The sequence below is a fragment of the Thalassophryne amazonica genome, chromosome 17, assembly GCF_902500255.1.
Source record: "Thalassophryne amazonica chromosome 17, fThaAma1.1, whole genome shotgun sequence".
Lineage (NCBI taxonomy): Eukaryota > Metazoa > Chordata > Actinopteri > Batrachoidiformes > Batrachoididae > Thalassophryne > Thalassophryne amazonica.
Window position 1 is genome coordinate 29,365,908 of NC_047119.1, and position 21,968 is coordinate 29,387,875.

The 21,968-nt window shown below is 40.5% G+C and overlaps 1 protein-coding gene across 4 annotated transcripts in view; it reads left to right on the plus strand.

Moving 5' to 3' along the window:
* The window catches only part of unc5c (unc-5 netrin receptor C), a 299,504-nt gene that overhangs the window by 255,351 nt on the left and 22,185 nt on the right, over positions 1 to 21,968 (plus strand). For all 4 annotated transcript variants that reach the window (XM_034191664.1, XM_034191665.1, XM_034191666.1 and 1 more), the window contains 4 exons: positions 8,007 to 8,195; positions 11,758 to 12,120; positions 19,837 to 19,924; positions 20,034 to 20,205. In XM_034191664.1, the coding sequence (XP_034047555.1) occupies positions 8,007 to 8,195; positions 11,758 to 12,120; positions 19,837 to 19,924; positions 20,034 to 20,205 (812 nt within the window). The remainder of the gene's footprint in view (positions 1 to 8,006; positions 8,196 to 11,757; positions 12,121 to 19,836; positions 19,925 to 20,033; positions 20,206 to 21,968) is intronic.

A 21,968-nucleotide genomic window follows, 5' to 3' on the forward strand; every position in this document is an offset into this window, starting at 1 on the left:
AGTTCTGGTTTACATTTTTCTCACACGGTCTCGTTGTACGTGAGCTGCCTACCTCTTTGTAGTCGCGTTACTTTTCCTCTTCCTTCTTGCCAACGCTGCCTCTTACCCTGTTGCTCCTGGTGAACCTCAGCCTCACCCTCTGCCTCGCTGTTGAGATCTCGCGTCGAGTCTTTAGACGCTGATCTTTGCAGACCCCTCCTCGTTATTTCCTCCTGCCCCCCCTCGTATGTCTTTGCATCCTCACAGAGAAGCCTTCAGTAATTAATCCCTTTCATTTCCATTTCTTGTACTTTCCACTTTTCTACAATGGCACATGTTCAAAGGGATGTATTAATCTAAGTGATACATTTTAATGCGTACACTTAGCAGGTTGCTGCCTTTATCATCAAAGCGTAGATGGAAGATTGTTTGACTGAGGGGATAAATGTTAAATAACTCCAGGGAAGTTTGGCAGAGGAAGCACAGCGAAATGATAATTTCAGACTTTCATCATTGGTGCCCCGCTCTGTTTTCTGTTTGTATGTGTGCTCAAAGAGAGATTAAAGCTGAGCATATAGCAGAATGCAATATGTCTCAGCAGTCCTTCTTAATTTGTGCTTCACTTAAAGCTACTGTGTGTAAGATTTAGGGGTGTTCATAAGCAGAACTGGAATATAGCTTTCATAACCATCTGTTCATTCATTCAGCTGAAATTGAAATTGAATTGAAATTGTTCATTAGTGTATAATTAGCTGCAATAACAAATGACTTCATTTTTAGAATCTTAGAATTAACAGCTTTCCTAAATGTTAGCTTTGATAACTCCTAAATTGCTAACTGAAATGTTAACCATGATAGCGTTAATCAATTTAGCTGAAGCTATCAATAATTACTAAGTTCTAGCTTTTATTATATGAATTTAGCTTTTTGTTTGTTTGTTTGTTTGTTTGTTTTGGCTCTAAACCCTGAAAAACATAACCCTAATGCTAACATAGCATAAACATGGAGGTTGACAAGATCAGAGGATGGTTAACATGTAGGCTACATAAATAACAGAACAAATGAAATTAAACCTGTTTTCACTAAACACACATTTTTTTCATACTGCAGAATTAAACAACTAAGAAATATTAAGACATAAAAATACATATGGGAAATTATTTTAATAATCTAAAGGCCCAGTCCCACTGGCATTTAGGAAGATTTGCATATGAATTGCGCACAGAATTGGTTTATATTCGCATTGCTTTGCGCCATGCGGCTCCGCCGCGACGCGTGGAATTCCTCCGCACGGCTGTCTCAATGTGCCAAAAAAGTGCTGATGTCCACATCTTCCGCAGTTCCTGTGCTAGTCAGATGACATACCGGATCAAGACAGCGTCCAGTTTAGAAATGAACGGCACATTCCACTGTTACAGGAGTTTTTGTCATGGAAAGAGGAGCGGAGGAATTCCGCGCGTCGCGGCGGAGCCGCATGGCGCAAAGCAACGCCGTGATGAAGCCTCACAGGACATGTTGGGGCATGTCCAGCTCATGCACAATTTCTCGGATACTCACACGACTGAAAAGCAACCGGAAGCCGTCTGAAAGCCACCTGAAAGCCGTCCTGTGAGACCAACACGGAGGTGGTTTTGTCCCGCGCCATGAGCGGCACGGTGGTGCAATCCTCCACTTCTCTTTCCATGAAAAAAAACTCCTGTAACAGTAGAATGTGCCGAAAAAGTGCTGATGTCCACGCCTTCTGCCTTTTTTGTGAAAGTCAGACGATGTCCCGGATCAACAAAGCCTTCACGTTGGAAATGATCTGGTTGTTTCAGCGGGGTGTCAGCCTGTCGATTGGCCCAATTTTGTTGCGGACGACAACGAACGCCCGAAGTTTGTATACTCAATTCATGCGCAACTAATCCTCTGGGACCGGGCCTTAATCAGTGCATTTACTCTGGCTGGACCTGCTGCTCCTCAGTTCCATTAAGGTGATGCTCATGGCCTTTGCATAATGTGCATCATTCGCTTATTTAACTCCTGTATTGTATAAGGTCGACCAGGAACAAAAATGTTATGGTTTTTCAAACTTTTTTTTACGGTTATACTTTGTAACAAATGTCAGCTGACTTAAAGTTAGCAGCACTAAATTTAGCAAATTGGTTCACAAATGGCTCTCAAAGTTAAAGTAGCTAAAAAGTTAGTCCACCAGTTAAAAAGTTGGCCCCCTCACGGAGGTTGCCATGTTGCCATATTGATACAGTAGCCCAAAAGGGACATACTTACTCCATCTTTCGCATTTTGCAGTAAGGCCGGTATTGCAGACCGAATGGTCCACCCCTAAAAATCGGTCCGCCTTTTGCATCTGCACATGCGTCATTTCGAACCACAGCAGCTCATCTGAGACGGAGTCTCTTCACCCAAAGCAATCAAATGGATTAATGTGATTATTAACCATCAGATAATAAAGGTAAAACCTCTTAAATCATTCTGAAGTCAGTTTTAGGCAGAAATGAGGCTGTTTTAAGCAGAAACAAGGTGAAATTCCGTGACGCTTTGAAATGTCCGACGTGCAATGAATGCATCAGCTAGCAGGTCATTTAGCCGCGGGACTCTGATCGCTCCCACCACCTTTTATGATGAAATAATGCTGAATTTATCTGGAAATGATTGTTGTACAAAAGCTTCAGATATCTGTTGCTGAGATAGATGATGACTGGAGTGCAGTTTGATGCAGAAACGAGGTGTCAATCCGTGAACCGCGTCATCGGGGGGACCGATTTTTAGGGGGACCGTTCGGTGTGTGACACCAGAAGACTGAAGAAAAGAACCGTCATTTTTGTCAAATGGAGGATCATACTTGCTTATTACAAGAGAAGGCAAGATCCTCATCGCCAAAGAAACAAAACTGTGAGTGGTGACAGCATAATGCAGTCTGCAGCCTCACCACCAGATGATGCTAAATCCTACACACTGTAGCTTTAAGCCAAGATAGAGAAGGTCATTCCTCAAGACTTTCAAACTCAATGAATGTGACTGATCAAGTTAAAACCAAACCGGAAGAGAACAATCAATGAAAATGAGACCAGTCATTTCTTTCATTTGGGAGAAAATCACTGTCTGCGTTTGCTTTCATTGCTAAAGTTGCTTTTGTGCAACAGAATACTCTGATCATCACACACAGATTGAGCACCATCTGTATCACTGGAACACATGAGGCTAATTTACGCAAATGTCATCATACATGCCCTGAGCTTGCTGTGCACCGTGTATATGTCTAATGCTGCCATCTACTGTTGCAGCTCACGTGCTGTTTGCATTGTTAGATTTTGCCCAAATGCACGTCTGTCAAAATATCCTCAATCCCTTTCTTAAGCATAAATATGTATATTTTTCTCCACATGTGACACAGTACACAGATTCTTTTTACTTTGTTGCATTTTATTTTCTATAGAAGATGATTTTTCCACAATTGGTCAACTTGGTGACAAAGAAGGACATACTTTAGAAACACCACAGAGGGTCCCGACTGTCGGTCGGCATCTGTTAAATGGTCTGATGTGTAATGAGTGCCTGTCTCAGTCTGAGCTTCCAGCAGCTACTGAAGCCGAGCCAGGCCAACTAATCACAGAGGTTTCTCCAGCTGGAAAGTGTACAGAAAGATTCTGAGACTCAGAGATGAAAGACAATTTGAGAAATGCATGCTATGTCTAGATGTTATCTGCAGTGGGTAAGAACAAAGGCAGAGACATACTGTGAACTCCAGCAGACAGCACGGTAATTTGAAGATGAAGATGCCTATATTTCTGTCTTAAGAACTTTTGATGTCACTTCTGTGTGTTTGGTGAGGACAGCGTGTCATCGGGCTGTGCCGCAGCCACTTATAGTGTTGTTAAGTGCAAATTGATCATCTGCAGAGGTCTGTGTGGTCGCTGTGGAGTACAGATATCTGAAAGGGTAACGGCCAGATTTATACAAAATTGTGTGGAGAGATAAGGAAAGAATTGCTTAAATCTTGATGCCGATGCAGATCCTTTACGTCTTTATTTCGATAAGGTTTTTGGTGGTGTTGGTCTGACTGTTAGCAGGATTACACACAAAGTACAAAACTGATTTTCTTAAAATTTGGTGAAAGTGTGGGGAGTAGTGTAAGAAAGAAACAACTAACATTTGGAGTGAATGCTGTTAAAGGGGATTTTTTTTTTTTTTTTACTTTAACATTCACTGCAAAAACTGGCTCTCTCATAATAAGCCAAATAATCCTAAATCTAGCCAAATTGTTTTGTATTAAGCAAAAAAAACCTGCCAATGGGGTAAGAAATTTTGCTTGGTTAGAATTCTCAAAACTAGCAAACATTTTCCCAAAATAGGACATTTTTTCTTATGTATAAAATGCTCGACAAGATTAGTTTTCTCTTTATACAAAAAGCCAAATTTTCTTTAAACAAGTCTTTTTACTTTCTTAGATACCAGTTTTTGCAGTGTTGAGAGAGAGGGTCTGGAACAGTGTTGTATAGTAATGCAGTAAAAATACTTCACTACTGTACTTAAGTACATTTTGGGAGACTTTGTACTTGAGTTTTTTTAAAGTCAGCTTACTTTCACTTTTACTTCATTACATTTGCGATGTTAATTGCATACTTCTACTCCGATACATTTTCTATGCGCCATGCCGTTACTCGTTACAAAAAAAAAAAAAACACACACATACTAAAAAAGTCGTGTTTTCACCCAGAGACAACTCGTGACTGCAAAGAAGTCAGGCCGATTTGTCATGAGGCATGTCCGGTCGGCTTTTTTGCAGTTGCGCACTTGCGCACTTGGGGGGTGTTTGTCAGGAAAATGATCATTTCTCTGCATTGATTACAGACCTGCAGCGGGTCTGTAATCAACTTTTCTGCAGAGCAGCTTTGCTTTGAACCTTGAAATAAATTGAAGCAGTGATTTGCAGATTGAAGCAGTGCTTCGATCTACGATTCGTGGATTCATTGTTTTATTTCGATTTATTTTAATTTTTTCCCACTAAAACCCTGAAGAGCATATGTCTGTGAGTAATATTTAATATTTTTATGTTAAACTGACCTGTTATGGTCTTCTGAAACAGTTGATAGATGTATTTTATAACTTAAAAACAGGACCGATGCTAATGCGTTAGCATGTCTATGGCGTTTTCAATGTTAAAGTTAGCATTAAGCTGTTTGCATTGATTTTTTTTTCTGTATAATTAATGGCTCAGCGTTCGTTGTCGTAAAATAGTCAAATTGTAATTTTTTTAATTTATTTTTATTCATATGTTAATAATAGCAACAACAATAATAGTCTACATAATAGACAATAATAGTCAATAATAATAATAGACTAATAATGTTACAATACAATTTTAGAGAAAGAGACTAAAAGAACCTAATGAAACAAAACACAACAGAAAAGATAAAACCATGTAACAATGAAAATAAATAAATACATATAGAAATAAATAACTGTTTCACTAGGTCACAAATAACTGTTCACAAATAACTGTGAACACTAGTGAGGAGGCCTACTCTCGTTTAGGTTTTGAAACCTTGTTTCTGAAATGTTTTTGTGTGATGTACACAATTTTCAGTATTTTGACTAATACTACCAGTCATTGACAAGCCTAGATAAACTTTGTAATATAAAAAAAATCAGTCCATTTTTGATTATTAAAAATAATCAAAGCCTCTGCTCCTCTTTCCATGACAAAAACTCCTGTAACAGTGGAATGTGCTGTTCATTTCCAAACTGGACGCTGTGTTTTATCTGGGATGTCATCTGACTAGCACAGGAATTGTGAAAAGACGTGGACATCAGCACTTTTTCGGCACATTGAGACAGACGTGTGGAGGAATTCCGCGCGTCGCGGCGGTGCCGCATGGCGCACAGCAACGCCGTGATGAAGCCTCACAGGACATGTTCTGGCATGTCCAGGCACATCCACAATTTCTCGGATAATCACTCGATGGAAAAACCACCGACAGCTGTCTGAACGCCATCTCAAAGCCATCCTGTGAGACCAAAACGGAGGTGGTTTTGTCTCGCTCCAGTAGTGAATCCATCGTGACGCGCGAAGCCTCTGCTCGGCTTTCCATGACAAAATCTCTTATTAAAAGTGAAATCTGCCAGAAAATGGTTGATGTCCAGCTCTTGTGATAACCAGACAAATGGCACATGATGGTCACGGATCCAGACAGCCATCCGTTTAGAAATGAAATGGTCGTTCAGCCTGTCGATGGCGGCTTCGGAGCGTGGCGTGCACCACAGCCGCTGCGGGCCATCCTTAAAGCGACAGTAACACTCCTTATTCTCTACCAAGCCCATAACATTTTCACCGAAAGCCAGAAAATTTTTCTAATGGTTTCCAGCTGCCAGTCTCTAACAGTTTCTGAAAAAATTCTGATTTAAAAAAAAGCCCAAATCATTCCGCCATTTCCTGACAATGAAATTCCGACGAGGGGGCTGGACCACTCCTCACTCAAAGCCTGCTCACAGGCGAATGACGCAACCGACAGGTGTGGAAAAACTCACGCATGCGCACGAGGGTTTAAGCTTGTCTGATGCAATCACACGTGATTCAAATCCATATGGTTTTTGAAAAAAATAATAAGGTTGGATACTTTTCTAATAGACCTCGTATATACTATAATGTGCCAGAGCGTAACGCTTGCGACAACAGTTGGAGGTATCTTCTTTAGTCTGCAGAAGCCTGAAACAAAGACATTCTGTCCATTAGTTCCTGGTATTATTGAACAAGTAATATAATTATTCTATTGAAGCAGAGTAGGAGATATAGCTAAGGTTTTGACACAAATAAATCAAGGACTTATTCTCAGCATTATACTTGGGACAATTTTACCTTGCTTTAGAAACATGATGTTTTTTCTAGGAAATGACATTTCTACCTTTACAAAAATGTATTGCTGTGTGTTAATATGAAGCACAAACAAACAAACTGACAAAATATAAAGTTATTTCTTTAACATTCAACTTTAAATGATAATGCTAAATATCAATGTCACACAAAATTGATGAAAAAAAGTGCTAAGTGGAACTGTGCAGAATTTTTTCAAGAACTTTTCAGTACCTGTCAAAGAGACTATGGGCAACTGGATGGTGCTAAATAAAATAATGGCTTGTTCATGACAAATGCAATGCAAATCAACAGTTAGGCTTCATTATTTTTGAACTAGGCCATATCTGGACCACTGCTGGCTCTGACAGACAAACTCACTGATCTGATCTACACCCTGCATCTGAATACTCAGCCTTGACTTCTTGGAGGCCACTCCGGTTTTCATGTATGTCCGATATCTTCTTTGATTTGTCTGGCAAAGTTGCTCTTCTTTGGTTATCAGGCTCCTGCCATCTCATGGGATGGTGTAGTGTAGGCTGTTTACACATGATCAGGGTAGTAGACAATCCAGGTACTGTTTGACTTCTACTAAAGGCATACTGAGTACTTGGATACTCAGTGGATTATGAAATATTGTTTTTTGCCTACTATATAGTACACTAGTATGAGTGTTTGGGTAAAGAACAAGATACCTGCTCTCTGGAGAGAAAACAGGTGTAGCAAGCAGCAGCTGTCTTCTGCTTAAAGTGGCAAATACAGAAATGGATCGCTTCGGTGTTCCAGGATGCATCTCCTTTATATCTATATGGGGTATTTTTGGGCTAATATCTGTTTTAAGACAACTATGCTGGTTTGCTGAATAGCAGTGATGTTAATCATTTTTGATAAGTGAGAGCGCATTCGTTCATCAACAACCAGAGTGTTTGCCTGGTCAACATTAAGCACAATGAAAAAAAACTTCAAAAACACACGGCATGCTTTTATTTCCCAGTAGATGGTTATTAATATCCGGTTCAAGCATAAACCAGGATATTAGTCTGTTGATAATGGGTTTTATCAGAACCTCTGCATATTGAGTAAAAATCTTAATGCTATTAAAGTGAATTTATGAGATATTAAAAATAAACATTTTTTTCTGTCTCTGCTTTATCTCTCTTCCCTGGTCCCTCTCCAGTGGCCCCAAGTACAGATGATGTAGCGCTGTATGTGGGCATCACCATAGCAGTTATCATGTGCCTGGTTATCTCTGTCGTCGTGGCGCTCATCTACAGGAAGAACCACCGAGACTTTGACTCTGACATCATCGATTCCTCTGCCCTCAATGGAGGATTCCAGCCAGTCAGCATCAAGACTGCTCGGAAAGGTGTGACGTGTAATTTTGTCTTTGTGTTGCTTTGTGCTGTCAGAATTGAAAAGTGCAAAACCCAGTATCTCCAAAACCATAAATTTTTAGTTGACGCCAACATGTACTTGGCTGTCAAGGGGACCATCAGTGAGCAAAATATGAAAGAATTTGAACAAACTGTTTTCATTTTAATGATGAAAGTGTTATGTGTCGACGCGGGTTGAGGAGCGGACCTGCGTCTGACTGAACCCAGCGCTAAAATAACCAGAAAGCGGTTCCAATAACAAAACAATTTATTTTCCCCCTTTTGTGCAATACTCGGTGTACAAACATAAAACGCGTCTGTCTGGCGGAGCCCGGCGCTTCTGGACCCACGTTCACCGCCAAACACCCCCCAGGTGGACACGACAAACCGACTCTGTGAAGGATAGAAAAGGTGAGGTAAGTCAGCAGCTACAACTAATATCCTTCAAAGGCACACACTATCAGCAACACATTCAGGTCTGAATTTAAGCTTTATGTAAATGAGCAGCTTCTCACAACAGGTGGAGGATCATCTGTCCGCACGCCACGGCCGTGAGAAGCAAGCTGCACAACTCTCATCAGTATTCACATATACTACGTAACAAAATACCAAATTACTGTTAACAATTATTCAGACAATCAAATCACCTCTGATGTGTGCTGACAGCATGTGTCCCTCACCCGTCCTCCTTCACAGGCATGATGTGTCAAACCCAGGTGCGGTCCTCAGCGTCTCACAAATGAACATCACAAGGTCGAGTTCCCGGCAATTCTGCTTGAATCACACATGGCTCAAATGCAGAATGCCATCTCATTATCTGCTTCAGCTGAAAGTCTTTAAGGTTGCACGTGAGCATCATCCACAGGTGCTGCATATTACGTTGATGAGGGTGAAGGACTCTTCTGCCAGCACCTTCTCCACAGACAATAAATCAGTTTGCATACCACCTGGAGAGCAAAGAAAAGAAAACCAAAATGTCCAGCCAAACCCCCCCAACACACAACAGAAAGTCTGTGCATTTCTGAATATGGTTTCCTTTAAATCTTCATTTTCAACTGCATTTTTCTCCATTAAAAAAAAAAACACTTACTGGGTTTTGCATCTGAACTCTTCACCTGTACTTGATTGGTTTAAGAATTTTTGCTGTACCTATGAGACAGAGAGACAGAAAGTGGAAGTCAGACCTGTTGTTGTGACCAAACAGCTTGTGTTATCAGCCCAAAGCCCGCGCAGATGAGGCGTGTTTAATTTCAGCCACTCTGACAACACGAGTGTCGTGATTGTGGGAATGTAAATGTGCCCTTTTGACTACAGATGAGCAGAAATACTGAGACAAAAGCAGACAGCATTTTTTTGTGGATGCAAAGTGATGAAACTATGAGAATTCTTGTTGTGATGGGAGGTCAAACTATGCACCATCATTAAGGTATAATAAGGCAAGTCTCTGTGTTGCATATTAAAGTATAATTACATTTGGGCTGCTGAGACAAAAGTAAGGCTGCGGGGATGAAGAGATAATGCATGTAAGCTGGACAAAAACACAGTTGGAAAACAGATCAGAGTACGACTAGTAATTAGACTAGTAATTAGATTGTTAAGAAGATAAAACATTAGACGATACCAGATATAAACATTTCAAAATAATGTAGGAGTCATATGTGGTGATGATAGATGTGTTAAAACTCCCTAAAGGTCAGCAAATGTTCTGCAGTTACCTTCGGCAAGAACAAAGAAACCTTGGAAGACTTTGTGGGCAGAGGTGGTGAGACTTTTTGCGTGTGGGCAGGTCGGGTTCCACTTGAAGTAAGTATGTACATGGATACACCAGGGAACCACTAACCATGTACACCTACCATCTGCAACTGTGGGTGACGTGCAAAGAAATGTAGATGGCAGATCAGGTCAAGTGTCTTGGTGTACTAATTATTAACTATAGAAACTATGGGTCATGACATGTCATCCTCTGTTGAAGGAGCAATTGCTTGTGCGGAAGACTAGATGTAGTTGGGCCCACCTCATTGCTGACCTTCAGTGCTAGAATCATCCTCTTAGAGAGGTCAGGTGAGGTCTAGAAACAGGCAGTGATGCTGTGTATTGTCAAATCCATCCCCCTATAGAAAAATGCCTTGGTCCAGATCTTCAACCACCCATGCAGACCAACAGTCCATCCCTGTCTCACAACAATAAACAGTTATCTGCCACAGCCAGGTGGTAGTATTTACATCGCTTTGGCTTTGTCCAGTTGCTAGGGTCTTCGGCTGGGGTTTGAGAGATGGACTGGAAACGTCTTCCAAAATTGCTCAGGATAAACGGCCCAGTTATCCAACTTATGACCAGAATTATAAAATGCACTGGTGCTACATCCATCAGCTGCTTTGGATCCCAACTGACATTCACCCTGCCTGATGCAACAACCTTTGTTTATCTTGCTGTTTCATCTCGGGGAAGTTGCAAACTCTTATTTGTTGGCAAAGATTCATGAACTTCCCAGAAAAACTCTCACTTGAGTCGAGCTTCTCAATATGAGAGTGCTTGTGTACTTGGAGCACTCAGGGCTTTACAGGGGATGGGAGATGATACTCTTAAGAAGTAAGCCCTGTATAGGCCCTGAGGCCCATTTGTGCTGGTACTTATCTCCATATTCCATAGCGTCAAGGGGATGGCATGCTAGTGCAATGCAGGTTACTTCCCCAGCTGAGGCTGGTACCCATTTACAACTGGGTGGATTGAGACAATGTAGATTAAGTACCTTGTCCAAGGATGCAGACATTTAGCATGAGTGGTATTCAAACCCCAGTCTAAATATTGGCAGGCCAACTACTTATCCACTCAGCTACCTGCTCTACACACTCTGATTGGAGTATTTCACACTTTCCCCAAACACGACATCAATAATTTCAAGGATCAACCCATCCCCTTTTATGCCTAATTTCCTACAATGCACTTTGGTTACATGCCCTCTAAATAGAAAAATAGACCATGTAGTATAAATTGTCCAGACACAAGGCCACAAGTCACTCTGGCAGTACTCAAGGATTATCCAGAAGGACCTGATACCAAAGTGATCCCATTGTTGTCGCGGTATAATGCAATATCAGACCTATTTCTGCTTATCGCAAATGAAAAACAATACAATATACAATTATTGTTAATAAAAATGTTCATTTCCAAAACATTTTGGCTGCGTATTTTTATGTTACTGACACTTTGGAAAGCAGAGAGATGATAAGGAATTGGATGTGTTTGTACAAGTGCTCCTTCTGGATTCGCTCCACCCACTCAGTGCAGCATTCATGGGTAAACTGAGTGTTATTGGTGTCATCAGTTATTCATGAATCACAATTTCATGCTTTGCTTCTCTGGCTGAGCAGTGTTTCATTGTGTTGAACTGAACTTTCCTAATGAGTGAAAAACATTAGCAAACCAAATCAGCACCTTTTTTATTCTTGAAAGATTTTTTGTTTGTTTCTGTTTTTTAACAAGTTGTCAACATATTTTCGACACTATGGTGGTGACCATATTTTCTTTTCTTTTTGTTTTGCTTGTCTGTCGTAGCTGATCTCCTAACAGCGCCTCCTGACCTGACCTCTGCAGCAGCAATGTACCGCGGTCCCGTCTATGCCCTTCATGATGTCGCAGATAAAATCCCCATGACGAATTCCCCTCTGTTGGACCCACTTCCTAATCTGAAGATTAAGGTGTACAACTCCTCAGGATTAGTGACCCCACAAGATGACCTGGGAGGAGAATTTTCCTCCAAACTGTCACCGAAGCTGCAACACTGCCTTCTGGACAACAACGACAGCACCATGGGACGTCGCACCCAGACCCAAACCTTGCTCCGTGCCAGGGATCCATCCTGCACCTCACTGGGGTCCTTCAGCTCACAGGGAGGTCACCTCATTGTGCCTAATTCAGGTACTGTTAGCAGTCAGAGGAAACGGTTTAGCATACAGTGATGTGACAGTTTGTTCACACTTGAGCTTTTATGTTAGAATTTTTTTTTTTTTTTTTTTATTCAACTCACATTGAAAAGTAATCTGTACATCATGAATTAAAATAATTAAAAATATAAAAGCATGTGTAGTATAACACCATCAGTTTTACATCCTGGTTCCTTTAGACAAGTTAGAGAATGGATTCATGAACAGTTCCAAGACACTGATTATGTCTTGGACTTCATTTGCCGCCGTTGTTAAGAAATGCAAACAGCATGGTACTGTAGGGTAAATCTGTCCTGAGGCATCAGTTCCCAAAAATGAAGTGCAACAAGGAGATCAGTGAGGAAAGATGCCAAGACAACCTTGAAGATGTTATTGGTTTCTGTGGCAGAAACTGGAGAAATTGTGCATATAAAAGAATATAGAGGATTTCCTTAAAAAGAACTGAATGTTCAGCTGCAGTTTGCCAGAAGGCACATGAGAGATGCAAACCTAGATTAGATCTGTTTTGGTGTATGAAAATCCTCCACTATGAAGCCCTGTGTGGTGATGCAAAATGCAAAGTATTAAATGTCAGTAAGTACAGGCATATAGAGAGGCCGAGTGGCGGTTTAGTGGTTGACACTGTTGCCAAACAGCAAGAAGGTTGTGGGATCGCTTTCCACCTGGGGCCTTTCTGTGTGGAGTTTGCATGTTCTCCACGTGATTGCGTGGGTCCCCCAGGTGCTCTGGCTTCCTTCCACATTCAAACACATGCAACTTAGGTGAATTAGAAACTTTAAATTGTCCATAGGTGTGCGTCTCAATGTATTTGTCTATATATATGGCCCAGTGGTAGACTAACGTCCTGTCCAGGGTGTACCCTGCCTCATTCTCTGTGACTGCTGGGATAGGCTCCAGCCCCCGTGACTCTTGATTGGAGTAAGCAGGTATAGAAAATGGATGAAAAAGAAAAAAAAAAAGCTTAGACCAGTGTCCCCATGGTGAGAGTGCAGTTTCCGAAGTGGTCTTGGCTCAACAGTTTGGGTGCCAAAATATGGTTAAATAATACTTCAGGAGACAAAAAATACTCAAGAATATGACCTGCACATTTATTCAAAATCTGTGCTGTCATTATAGTTTGCCAAATTGTCAGTAGTTGTTAGATAAAATTACATAGTTTACCTGAAATCATGCATAGTTATATTATACAGATGGATTTGCCGACCACTGGTAAAGACTGTCACAGAGGACATCTTCCATCAGCTCTTATCTTTGGGTACCAAGGCCACATTGTTCCGTATTCTGCAAAAAAACATTATCCTTCAATGAAAATCGATTTCAATGGCACACTCCTTCATAATCTCTCCATCCCAAAAACGACAGCCCCAAATGCTGGTTTGAGGCCCCGTGTCCCTGTGCCTGTCCAATTCCACTGTTTCAAAACAAAAACAGTGTCACAGGCGCGAACACTCGGATTTGGGGGAGGGAGGTGTTATTATATGCTTGAACGATTACTAAAGCACTGCTTCAAGACAGAAATTGCATAATGGAAGTTTTATTGTGGAGGAAACTCTTACTGTGGGAAATTGCATATGGGATCTTTATTGTCAAATGATCCAATTTTTACGCCGCCAAGCTCAATATGAGGCACGGCGTTTGCTTCGAGTGCTTTGCAATAAAATGGCAAACCTGTTTTAGCCACCATATCTCAAAGAGCATCCCCCGCAGAATCCCTATTCAGGATCAGTGATGAGCTTTGGTACTCAGATGTATGTGGGATAACTTGTATGTTTAAGCTTATCATCTCTCACGTTGAAATAATACACCAAACCACATGTAACTTAGCATCATATTAACCGCACGGAGTCTGACAAGGGATGATGGATACTGTATGTGCACTAGAAGTACTGAGTCAGAGGTATAGCATTTCAGGCAGCTCGCATTAGCCACGCTGTCCTCACATCAAACACACAGGCTGTTTGTAACGTGCCACAGATGTGTGTTGACAGACACAGACAAACTAGCTAAGGATTTAAAGGATACACCGACGTCTCAAGTTCCTGAAGTTTTTCTCCCTCTCTCTTTTACGTGTTTGATTCCTGTAAAAATATTCTCAGCCGGTGGTTGTGCTTAGCCACCTCATCATGTTACATAGGCAGGAGGGGAAGGAAAAAGCACATTTGATATTTGATCTGCTCGTTGTGTGTGGGTAATGAAAGATTTTGTGGCGCTGTCAGTCCCGCTGTTTGGCATTTTGAATCTTAAAATGCATTTTTCCATCTCTTTGAAGCTTCGGTATGAGCGAGATTGGCTGCATGTGAGATGTCCCTATGGCACAGTTGTGATTGCTTTGCTGTTTCGCAACAGTAGCTGTCTGCCACCTTTTAAAAAGTTCAGTACAAGGACACGGGAAATCAATGAGAACACCAAGCACAGCCAATACAGTGTGTGGGTATGGGCGCGTGCATGAGGGAAAGTGGAGGGGGTCGGGATAAGACGGCATATCAGACCGATCTCAGGTGGTAAAATGTAAATCAAGCAGGCTGCAGCAATAAGAGAAGAGACATCACTTCCATTTTTTATAAGGAAAGAGTAAAAGTGACAGTTTTTTAATGTACATCTTAGGGATTTGCTCCATCGATAAAATAAAATGCGTTCAACAAAGGTACAGTAAAGCACACTGTCCGTTGTATATAAATGGAGAATTTGTTGCCTTTATTATCCCCAATCCACCGTCTGTCGGTCCATCCGTCTGCTGGACCACACATTTGCCAATATATCCCCAAGGTCCTTGGGGAGAGTGTTTCTCTAAATTTTTTCATACCAAGGACCACTCCACCAATAACAAAAATCTTGTGGACTAAACTCTCACAATATCCAACAATAGCTGCACTGACCACTCCAGCAGCATATTTCAGCAGTATTATTACTATCTCTTTGACATTGGAGTTGTTTATAAACTGTTTGAGGAATAGTTTTAAGTTAGAATATGATTATAATTTAAAATATGATATTTTACCAATATACTCATTGAACAACAGAGGTCCGCAGACCACTCCTTGAGAAAGGCTGGCTTAAATTAAACTTGGCATGTGGGTGGCATGATCACCATAGCAAGTGTTTTGATGGTGTGGTATGGATTAATTTGTAAATAAATGGGCAATCTTCAGTGTGAAATAAATAAATAAATAAAATAAAAAGCCTGCAGTACCTTGAGTAGCCACTTGAGGTTTGCTCCAAAAGTGACTCAGTCCCCAAAGGAGCCCATAATCTCCAACTTTACAGCAACAATAATAAGTTTTATTTAACTCATCTAAGTTATCTTAAACCATAAAGTTATAAATAATTAGCGGTATGGTCACTTTGAATGACAGCTCAGGTTTCTAGGGTCCTGTTAACAGAGGCAGGTAGCTGCCTTGAATTTTGTAGTTTGTTCTGTTAGCATTTTATGACATATATCTAAGATAAGAAAAACAAATTTAGGAATCTGACAATTTGCCAAAATTTGTCTGAAGGCTATCTGGAGATGTGAAAGCCCTCATTTCAGTTACCAGTGTTATGTAAGAAGTAAGTCAGACATATTTGTTTATCGTGTTAGCTTGCTGGGTACGGTTGGCTTATTCACGGCTAATTTAGCTCTTCCACTAGCTTATTTTCGCCATTTACAATTCTATTTTACAGGGTGTAGATTTTTAATGATTCATCAGTTTATGTGTTCCTCTAAAGACATCAACATATACAACCCCTGGCAAAAAGTATGGAATCACCAGCCTCGGAGGATGTTCATTCAGTTGTTTAATTTTGTAGAAAAAAAGCAGATCACAGACATGACACAAAACTAAAGTCATTTCAAACTGCAACTTTCTGGCTTTAAGAAACACTATAAGAAATCAGGAAAAAAATTGGCAGTCAGTAACGGTTACTTTTTTAGACCAAGCAGAGGGAAAAAAATATGGAATCACTCAATTCTGAGGAAAAAATTATGGAATTATGAAAAACAAAAGAACGCTCCAACACATCACTAGCATTTTGTTGCACCACCTCTGGCTTTTATAACAGCTTGCAGTCTCTGAGGCATGGACTTAATGAGTGACAAACAGTACTCTTCATCAGTCTGGCTCCAACTTTCTCTGATTGCTGTTGCCAGATCAGCTTTGCAGGTTGGAGCCTTGTCATGGACCATTTTCTTCAACTTCCACCAAAGATTTTCAATTGGATTAAGATCTGGACTATTTGCAGGCCATGACATTGACCCTATGTGTCTTTTTGCAAGAAATGTTTTCACAGTTTTTGCTCTATGGCAAGATGCATTATCATCTTGAAAAATGATTTCATCATCCCCAAACATCCTTTCAATTGATGGGATAAGAAAAGTGTCCAAAATATCAACGTAAACTTGTGCATTTATTGATGATGTAATGACAGCCATCCCCCCAGTGCCTTTACCTGACATGCAGCCCCATATCATCAATGACTGTGGAAATTTACATGTTCTCTTCAGGCAGTCATCTTTATAAATCTCATTGAAACGGCACCAAACAAAAGTTCCAGCATCATCACCTTGCCCAATGCAGATTCAAGATTCATCACTGAATATGACTTTCATCCTGTCATCCACAGTCCACGATTGCTTTTCCTTAGCCCATTGTAACCTTGTTTTTTTCTGTTTAGGTGTTTATGATGGCTTTTGTTTAGCTTTTCTGTATGTAAATCCCATTTCCTTTAGGCGGTTTCTTACAGTTCAGTCACAGATGTTGACTCCAGTTTCCTCCCATTCATTCCTCATTTGTTTTGTTGTGCATTTTCGATTTTTGAGACATATTGCTTTAAGTTTTCTGTCTTGACGCTTTGATGTCTTCCTTGGTCTACCAGTATGTTTGCCTTTAACAACCTTCCCATGTTGTTTGTATTTGGTCCAGAGTTTAGACACAGCTGACTGTGAACAACCAACATCTTTTGCAACATTGCGTGATGATTTACCCTCTTTTAAGAGTTTGATAATCCTCTCCTTTGTTTCAATTGACATCTCTCGTGTTGGAGCCATGATTCATGTCAGTCCACTTGGTGCAACAGCTCTCCAAGGTGTGATCACTCCTTTTTAGATGCAGACTAACGAGCAGATCTGATTTGATGCAGGTGTTGTTTTGGGGATGAAAATTTACAGGGTGATTCCATAATTTATTCCTCAGAACTGAGTGAGTCCATATTTTTTTCCCTCTGCTTGGTCTAAAAAAGTAACCGTTACTGACTGCCACAATTTTTTTTTCCTGATTTCTTATAGTGTTTCTTAAAGCCAGAAAGTTGCCATTAGAAATGACTTTAGTTTTGTGTCATGTCTGTGATCTGCTTTTTTTCTACAAAATTAAACAACTGAATGAACATCCTCCGAGGCCGGTGATTCCATAATTTTTGCCAGGGGATGTAGTACCTAAGTTCTTAGGTTTCCATTTGATAGCATAATGATTATACTTTTTATTTTCCTATAGTATGCTAACAGAGTTACTTTAGATAGATACCAGTACACTCACACACTCACAGCTTCTGATTTTACAGCTTAGCCTACTAACTATATTTAATTTAATTTAATTTAATTAGCTTATAATGCACCAAATCACAGCAAAAGCCGTCTCAAGGTGCCTTACATAAAACAAGTCAACATAAAATTGAATAAATAATTAAAAATGAATAAAAAATTCAAATACATAAATAAAAACAGAAGTAAAAGAATAAAACAAATAAAAATAAAACTATCCATAAGAAAGAGAATAAAAATAGGTTTTGAGTCTTGACTTAAAAATGTCCACAGACTCAGACTGCCTCATGGTCGCAGTGATTTGATTTTACTACTAGTCTACATACTAATTACCTATACTACAATCTTCTCCTGTGATGTCTTATCCTTCTTATGTCTTATTATTTATTATATTATATATACCTTTTTCTTGAGCTGCTTGGGTGGGTAGGAAAAGTTCCCATGGGATAAAAAAGCTTTTTAACCTACCATCCCTGGTTCTCAAGACCAGGCACCTAAGTGGCTCTACTCTACTCTTTTCTACTCTCCTATTTTACTCTTCCTTTTTAAAAATTTAGATATACCTTTGGCATAGTTCCACCTTAGAATTGGAATATAATACGAGGTCTCTTAGATAATAAACTGACCCTTTTATTTTTTTTTTTAACTATATGGATTTGAATGACATGCGATTACACCAATCATGCTTGAACCCTCGTGCGCATGCGTGACTTTTTTCACGCGTGTCGGTGACGTCATTTCCCTGTGGGCAGGCCTTGAGTGATGTGGTCCCGCCCTCTCGGCTGAATTCCTTTGTTTCACACGCTGCTCGAGACGGCGCGCGTTGCTTTATCAAATTTTTTTCTGGACCTGTGAGGAATATCCGAGTGGACATTTTTTTAATGAAAGACGTACGCGCAAATTCGCCGAGTCGTTTCCGTGACGACTCGGCAAATCTGTGTGCGCCGCGACAGGAAAAACACCTCCGTGTTGAAAACCATTTGTAGAATTCAGGCGGCTTTTAATGGCTTTCAACAAGTGAGTAACTGAGAAATTGTTTAACAGCTTGGGCATGTTCCAAGTTGCCCGTTAAGGTTTCCAACGGAGGTGTTTTTCCTGTCGCGACCCCCCGCGGTCGGGTCCAGCCCGACATGCGACTCTGCCCGCACGTTCTTTCATTACAAAATGACCGTTAACAATGGAATGTCCGAATAAACTCCTCATGCCGACTTCTTCTGAAAGTTCTCTGTTCTCTGACGACTTACTGCGTCAACAGAGCCTGAAATGTGGAAGTTTTCAACTTGAAACGGCGAGACGCTGCCGCCTCGAAGCGCAGATCGCCGTCAGGCGCCGTGGGCCGTCCTTAAAGCGACACTACCAGACCAAAATCTCTCATCAGCCGTTAAAATTTTTACCGAAAACCAGCTGAATTTATTGAATGGTGTCCACTCAGTTGTGCCTTACAGTTTTGAAAAAAATTTTATCAAACAAAGCAACAGTCTCTGAGCCATTCATAAACAATGAAAAAAATCGACGAGCGGGTGGACGACTCCTCACTCAAAGACTGCCCACAGGCGAATGACGTAACCGACAGGCGTGAAAAAACTCTCGCATGCCCACGAGGGTTCAAGCATGTCTGATGTAATCACACGTGATTCAAATCCATATGGTTTTTGAAAAAATAATAAGGTCGGATACTTTTCTAATAGACCTCGTATATAAGATATACCTTACTGAATTTTCATAGAGAATCATATTCAAATGTTAAAAAAAAATAAGCACAAGCTGAAGACTTTGAAAAAAATTGCTTCTTGGGTAGACGTCTGAAGTTACCTGATGAACATATGTCAGCGGAATACATTGATTGTTCACAAATAAGTGTAACAGACTCATTTCAAACCAGCTACATGCTAAGCTATCGTATTAGCATGACAGTACGTCAGATCAGTTTACATTACATATGACTGCATTTGGGACATCCAGACTATTGGTGTTAGTTTAGAGCTGTTTAAAGATCTGTTGGCTAGAATTGTATAAGATGAGAAAATATAAGCTAATATACAGACGCTGCCTCCATAAGCTAGCTTGGTTTTACACACTTGTCTGTGCTCAGCTGTATATGACATGATGCCTGTTTCAGTTGTACTGCAGACTGGATAAAACTTTATTTTTCTGAGTGTCTGTTTATGTTCTCCCCAGGGGTGAGTCTTCTGATTCCAGCAGGGGCCGTTCCTCAGGGCCGAGTGTACGAGATGTACGTGACTGTTCAGAGGAAGGACAACTTGAGGTATGAAGAGTCACTCGCCACAGCGTAGCTGTGTCTGTCCACCTCTGTTATCATTCCCACGTCACATCACCCCTAAACAGCATGTGCATGATTCTCCGTGTGCTTCCAGGCCTGCGGTGGATGACGGCCAAACGGTGCTGAGCCCAGTGGTGAGCTGTGGACCCCCCGGGGCCTTGTTGACCCGGCCCGTCATTATCACCATGCATCACTGCGCTGTGTGTGACGGTCAACAGGATTGGCTGATCCAGCTGAAGAGCCAGTCACAGCAGAACCAGTGGGAGGTGAGCAACAGCATACACCATGACAACACTCCAGTGTCTGCCCAGTTTGGAACCATTACAGTGGAATGCTTGTAGAATTATGAAAAATGTATCCATAAATGGCCCATATTTCAGTTCTAAAATGTAAAACTGACTGCAGAGCAAAAAGGGTTTGTAGGGGAACAAAAATCCTAAATGGCTGAGGGTTTGGTTGAGCACAGCATGGCACTCTAGAAACAGCAAGTGCTGAAATAGTAATCATGCTATAAATAACGTTTGTCTGTTTGTTCCCCTGCTCCACACAGGTCCTTTGGCCAGTTTCCACCAAATATAATATGTGGATGACAATCAACCCCAGAACTGCTCTTAAAGGGATTGTTTTGGCAAAGGTCATGTTCGTTGGGGTGAAAGTTCAAAATTGGGATTTTTATTTCATTGCCCACCAAACTAAGCATGTTGCCTTGGTGACATCAAATTTACCAAATGCCAATCATTGGTGGTCAAAATTGTTCATTCTATTTACCACTAAAGTTGACATACACGTGGAAATGGGTTCTGGAATTGCCCAGGCGACATCAAATTTCCCATACATCAGTCATTGCGGGCAATGGGGTCAAACGTGTCACACATCTAGAGATGGGTTCTGGATTAACCCTGTTGACATTAAATTTACCAAACATCAATCAATGAGTCGATGTAATTGGGGTCAGAAGTCAAACTTTATGTTTTTCACCAGTGTTGACCAAGATTAGCATACATACTGTATGTATGCAGGTTCTGGAATTGCCCAGGTGACATCAGATTTATAAAAGGTCAGTCATTGGGGTCAAGGTAATTGAGGGTCAAAGATCACATTTTAAGTTTTTCATTTCAATCTCCACCAAATGTGGCACCCATATGAAAGTGGGTTCGAGAATTACCCCGATGACATCAAATTTACAAAATTTACCAATCTTTGGGGCAAGGTAATTGGGGTCAAAAAATCAGAATTTAAACTTTCCATTTTAATGTCCATCAAATTTAGCCCATATATCTCAGTGGCTTCTAGAATTGTCTAGGTGAGATCAAATGTGTCTCAGATCAGTCATTGGGGTCAGGGTAGTTGGGGTCAAAGAGCAAAATTTTTTTCACTCTGATTTGTAGCAAACATGGCGCACATATGAATGTGGGTTCCAGAATTTCCAAGCAATGTCAAATATGCCAAAAGGTCAATCATTGTGACAAATCATTGCGGTCAATCATTTTTCAAAAGGAATATTTGGTAATTTAATTGTTTGATTTTCTGTTGTCATACTGACTTAAGTGGAAAAACAACCACTGCTACATTTCCATTGAAACCCCAGAATATCTAATACTTTTTTACAGTACTGGACCGTTTCGGGCACTTATTAGCATCTTTTTCTCATCTGTCAATGGAACATTTTCATTGTTCTTCATGAATTGTTTTCCCCATGTAATTCTCAAAGTGCTATTTGCAAGAAAGAGAATGAAATTGGCCTTTTTGAAGCCAGTCATTTATTGCTACTTAGCAATAAATTATATCTAATATATGTCTCTCTGTATCCTGATGATTGAATAGTGGCTTTGACTAACATCATTTTCAGGAAGTCTTGGTTAAAAAAATAAAACATAAAATCTCTACTGGTGATGTGGTGATATGACTCATGGAGCAGAAAAAGCAGTCTGACATTGATGAATTACTTGGGGGCAGCCAATAAAGCTTAGTGTAAAGTGTATTTTAAGAAAGAAATAACTATTGATTACATCTCTGACCTGTCAGGAAT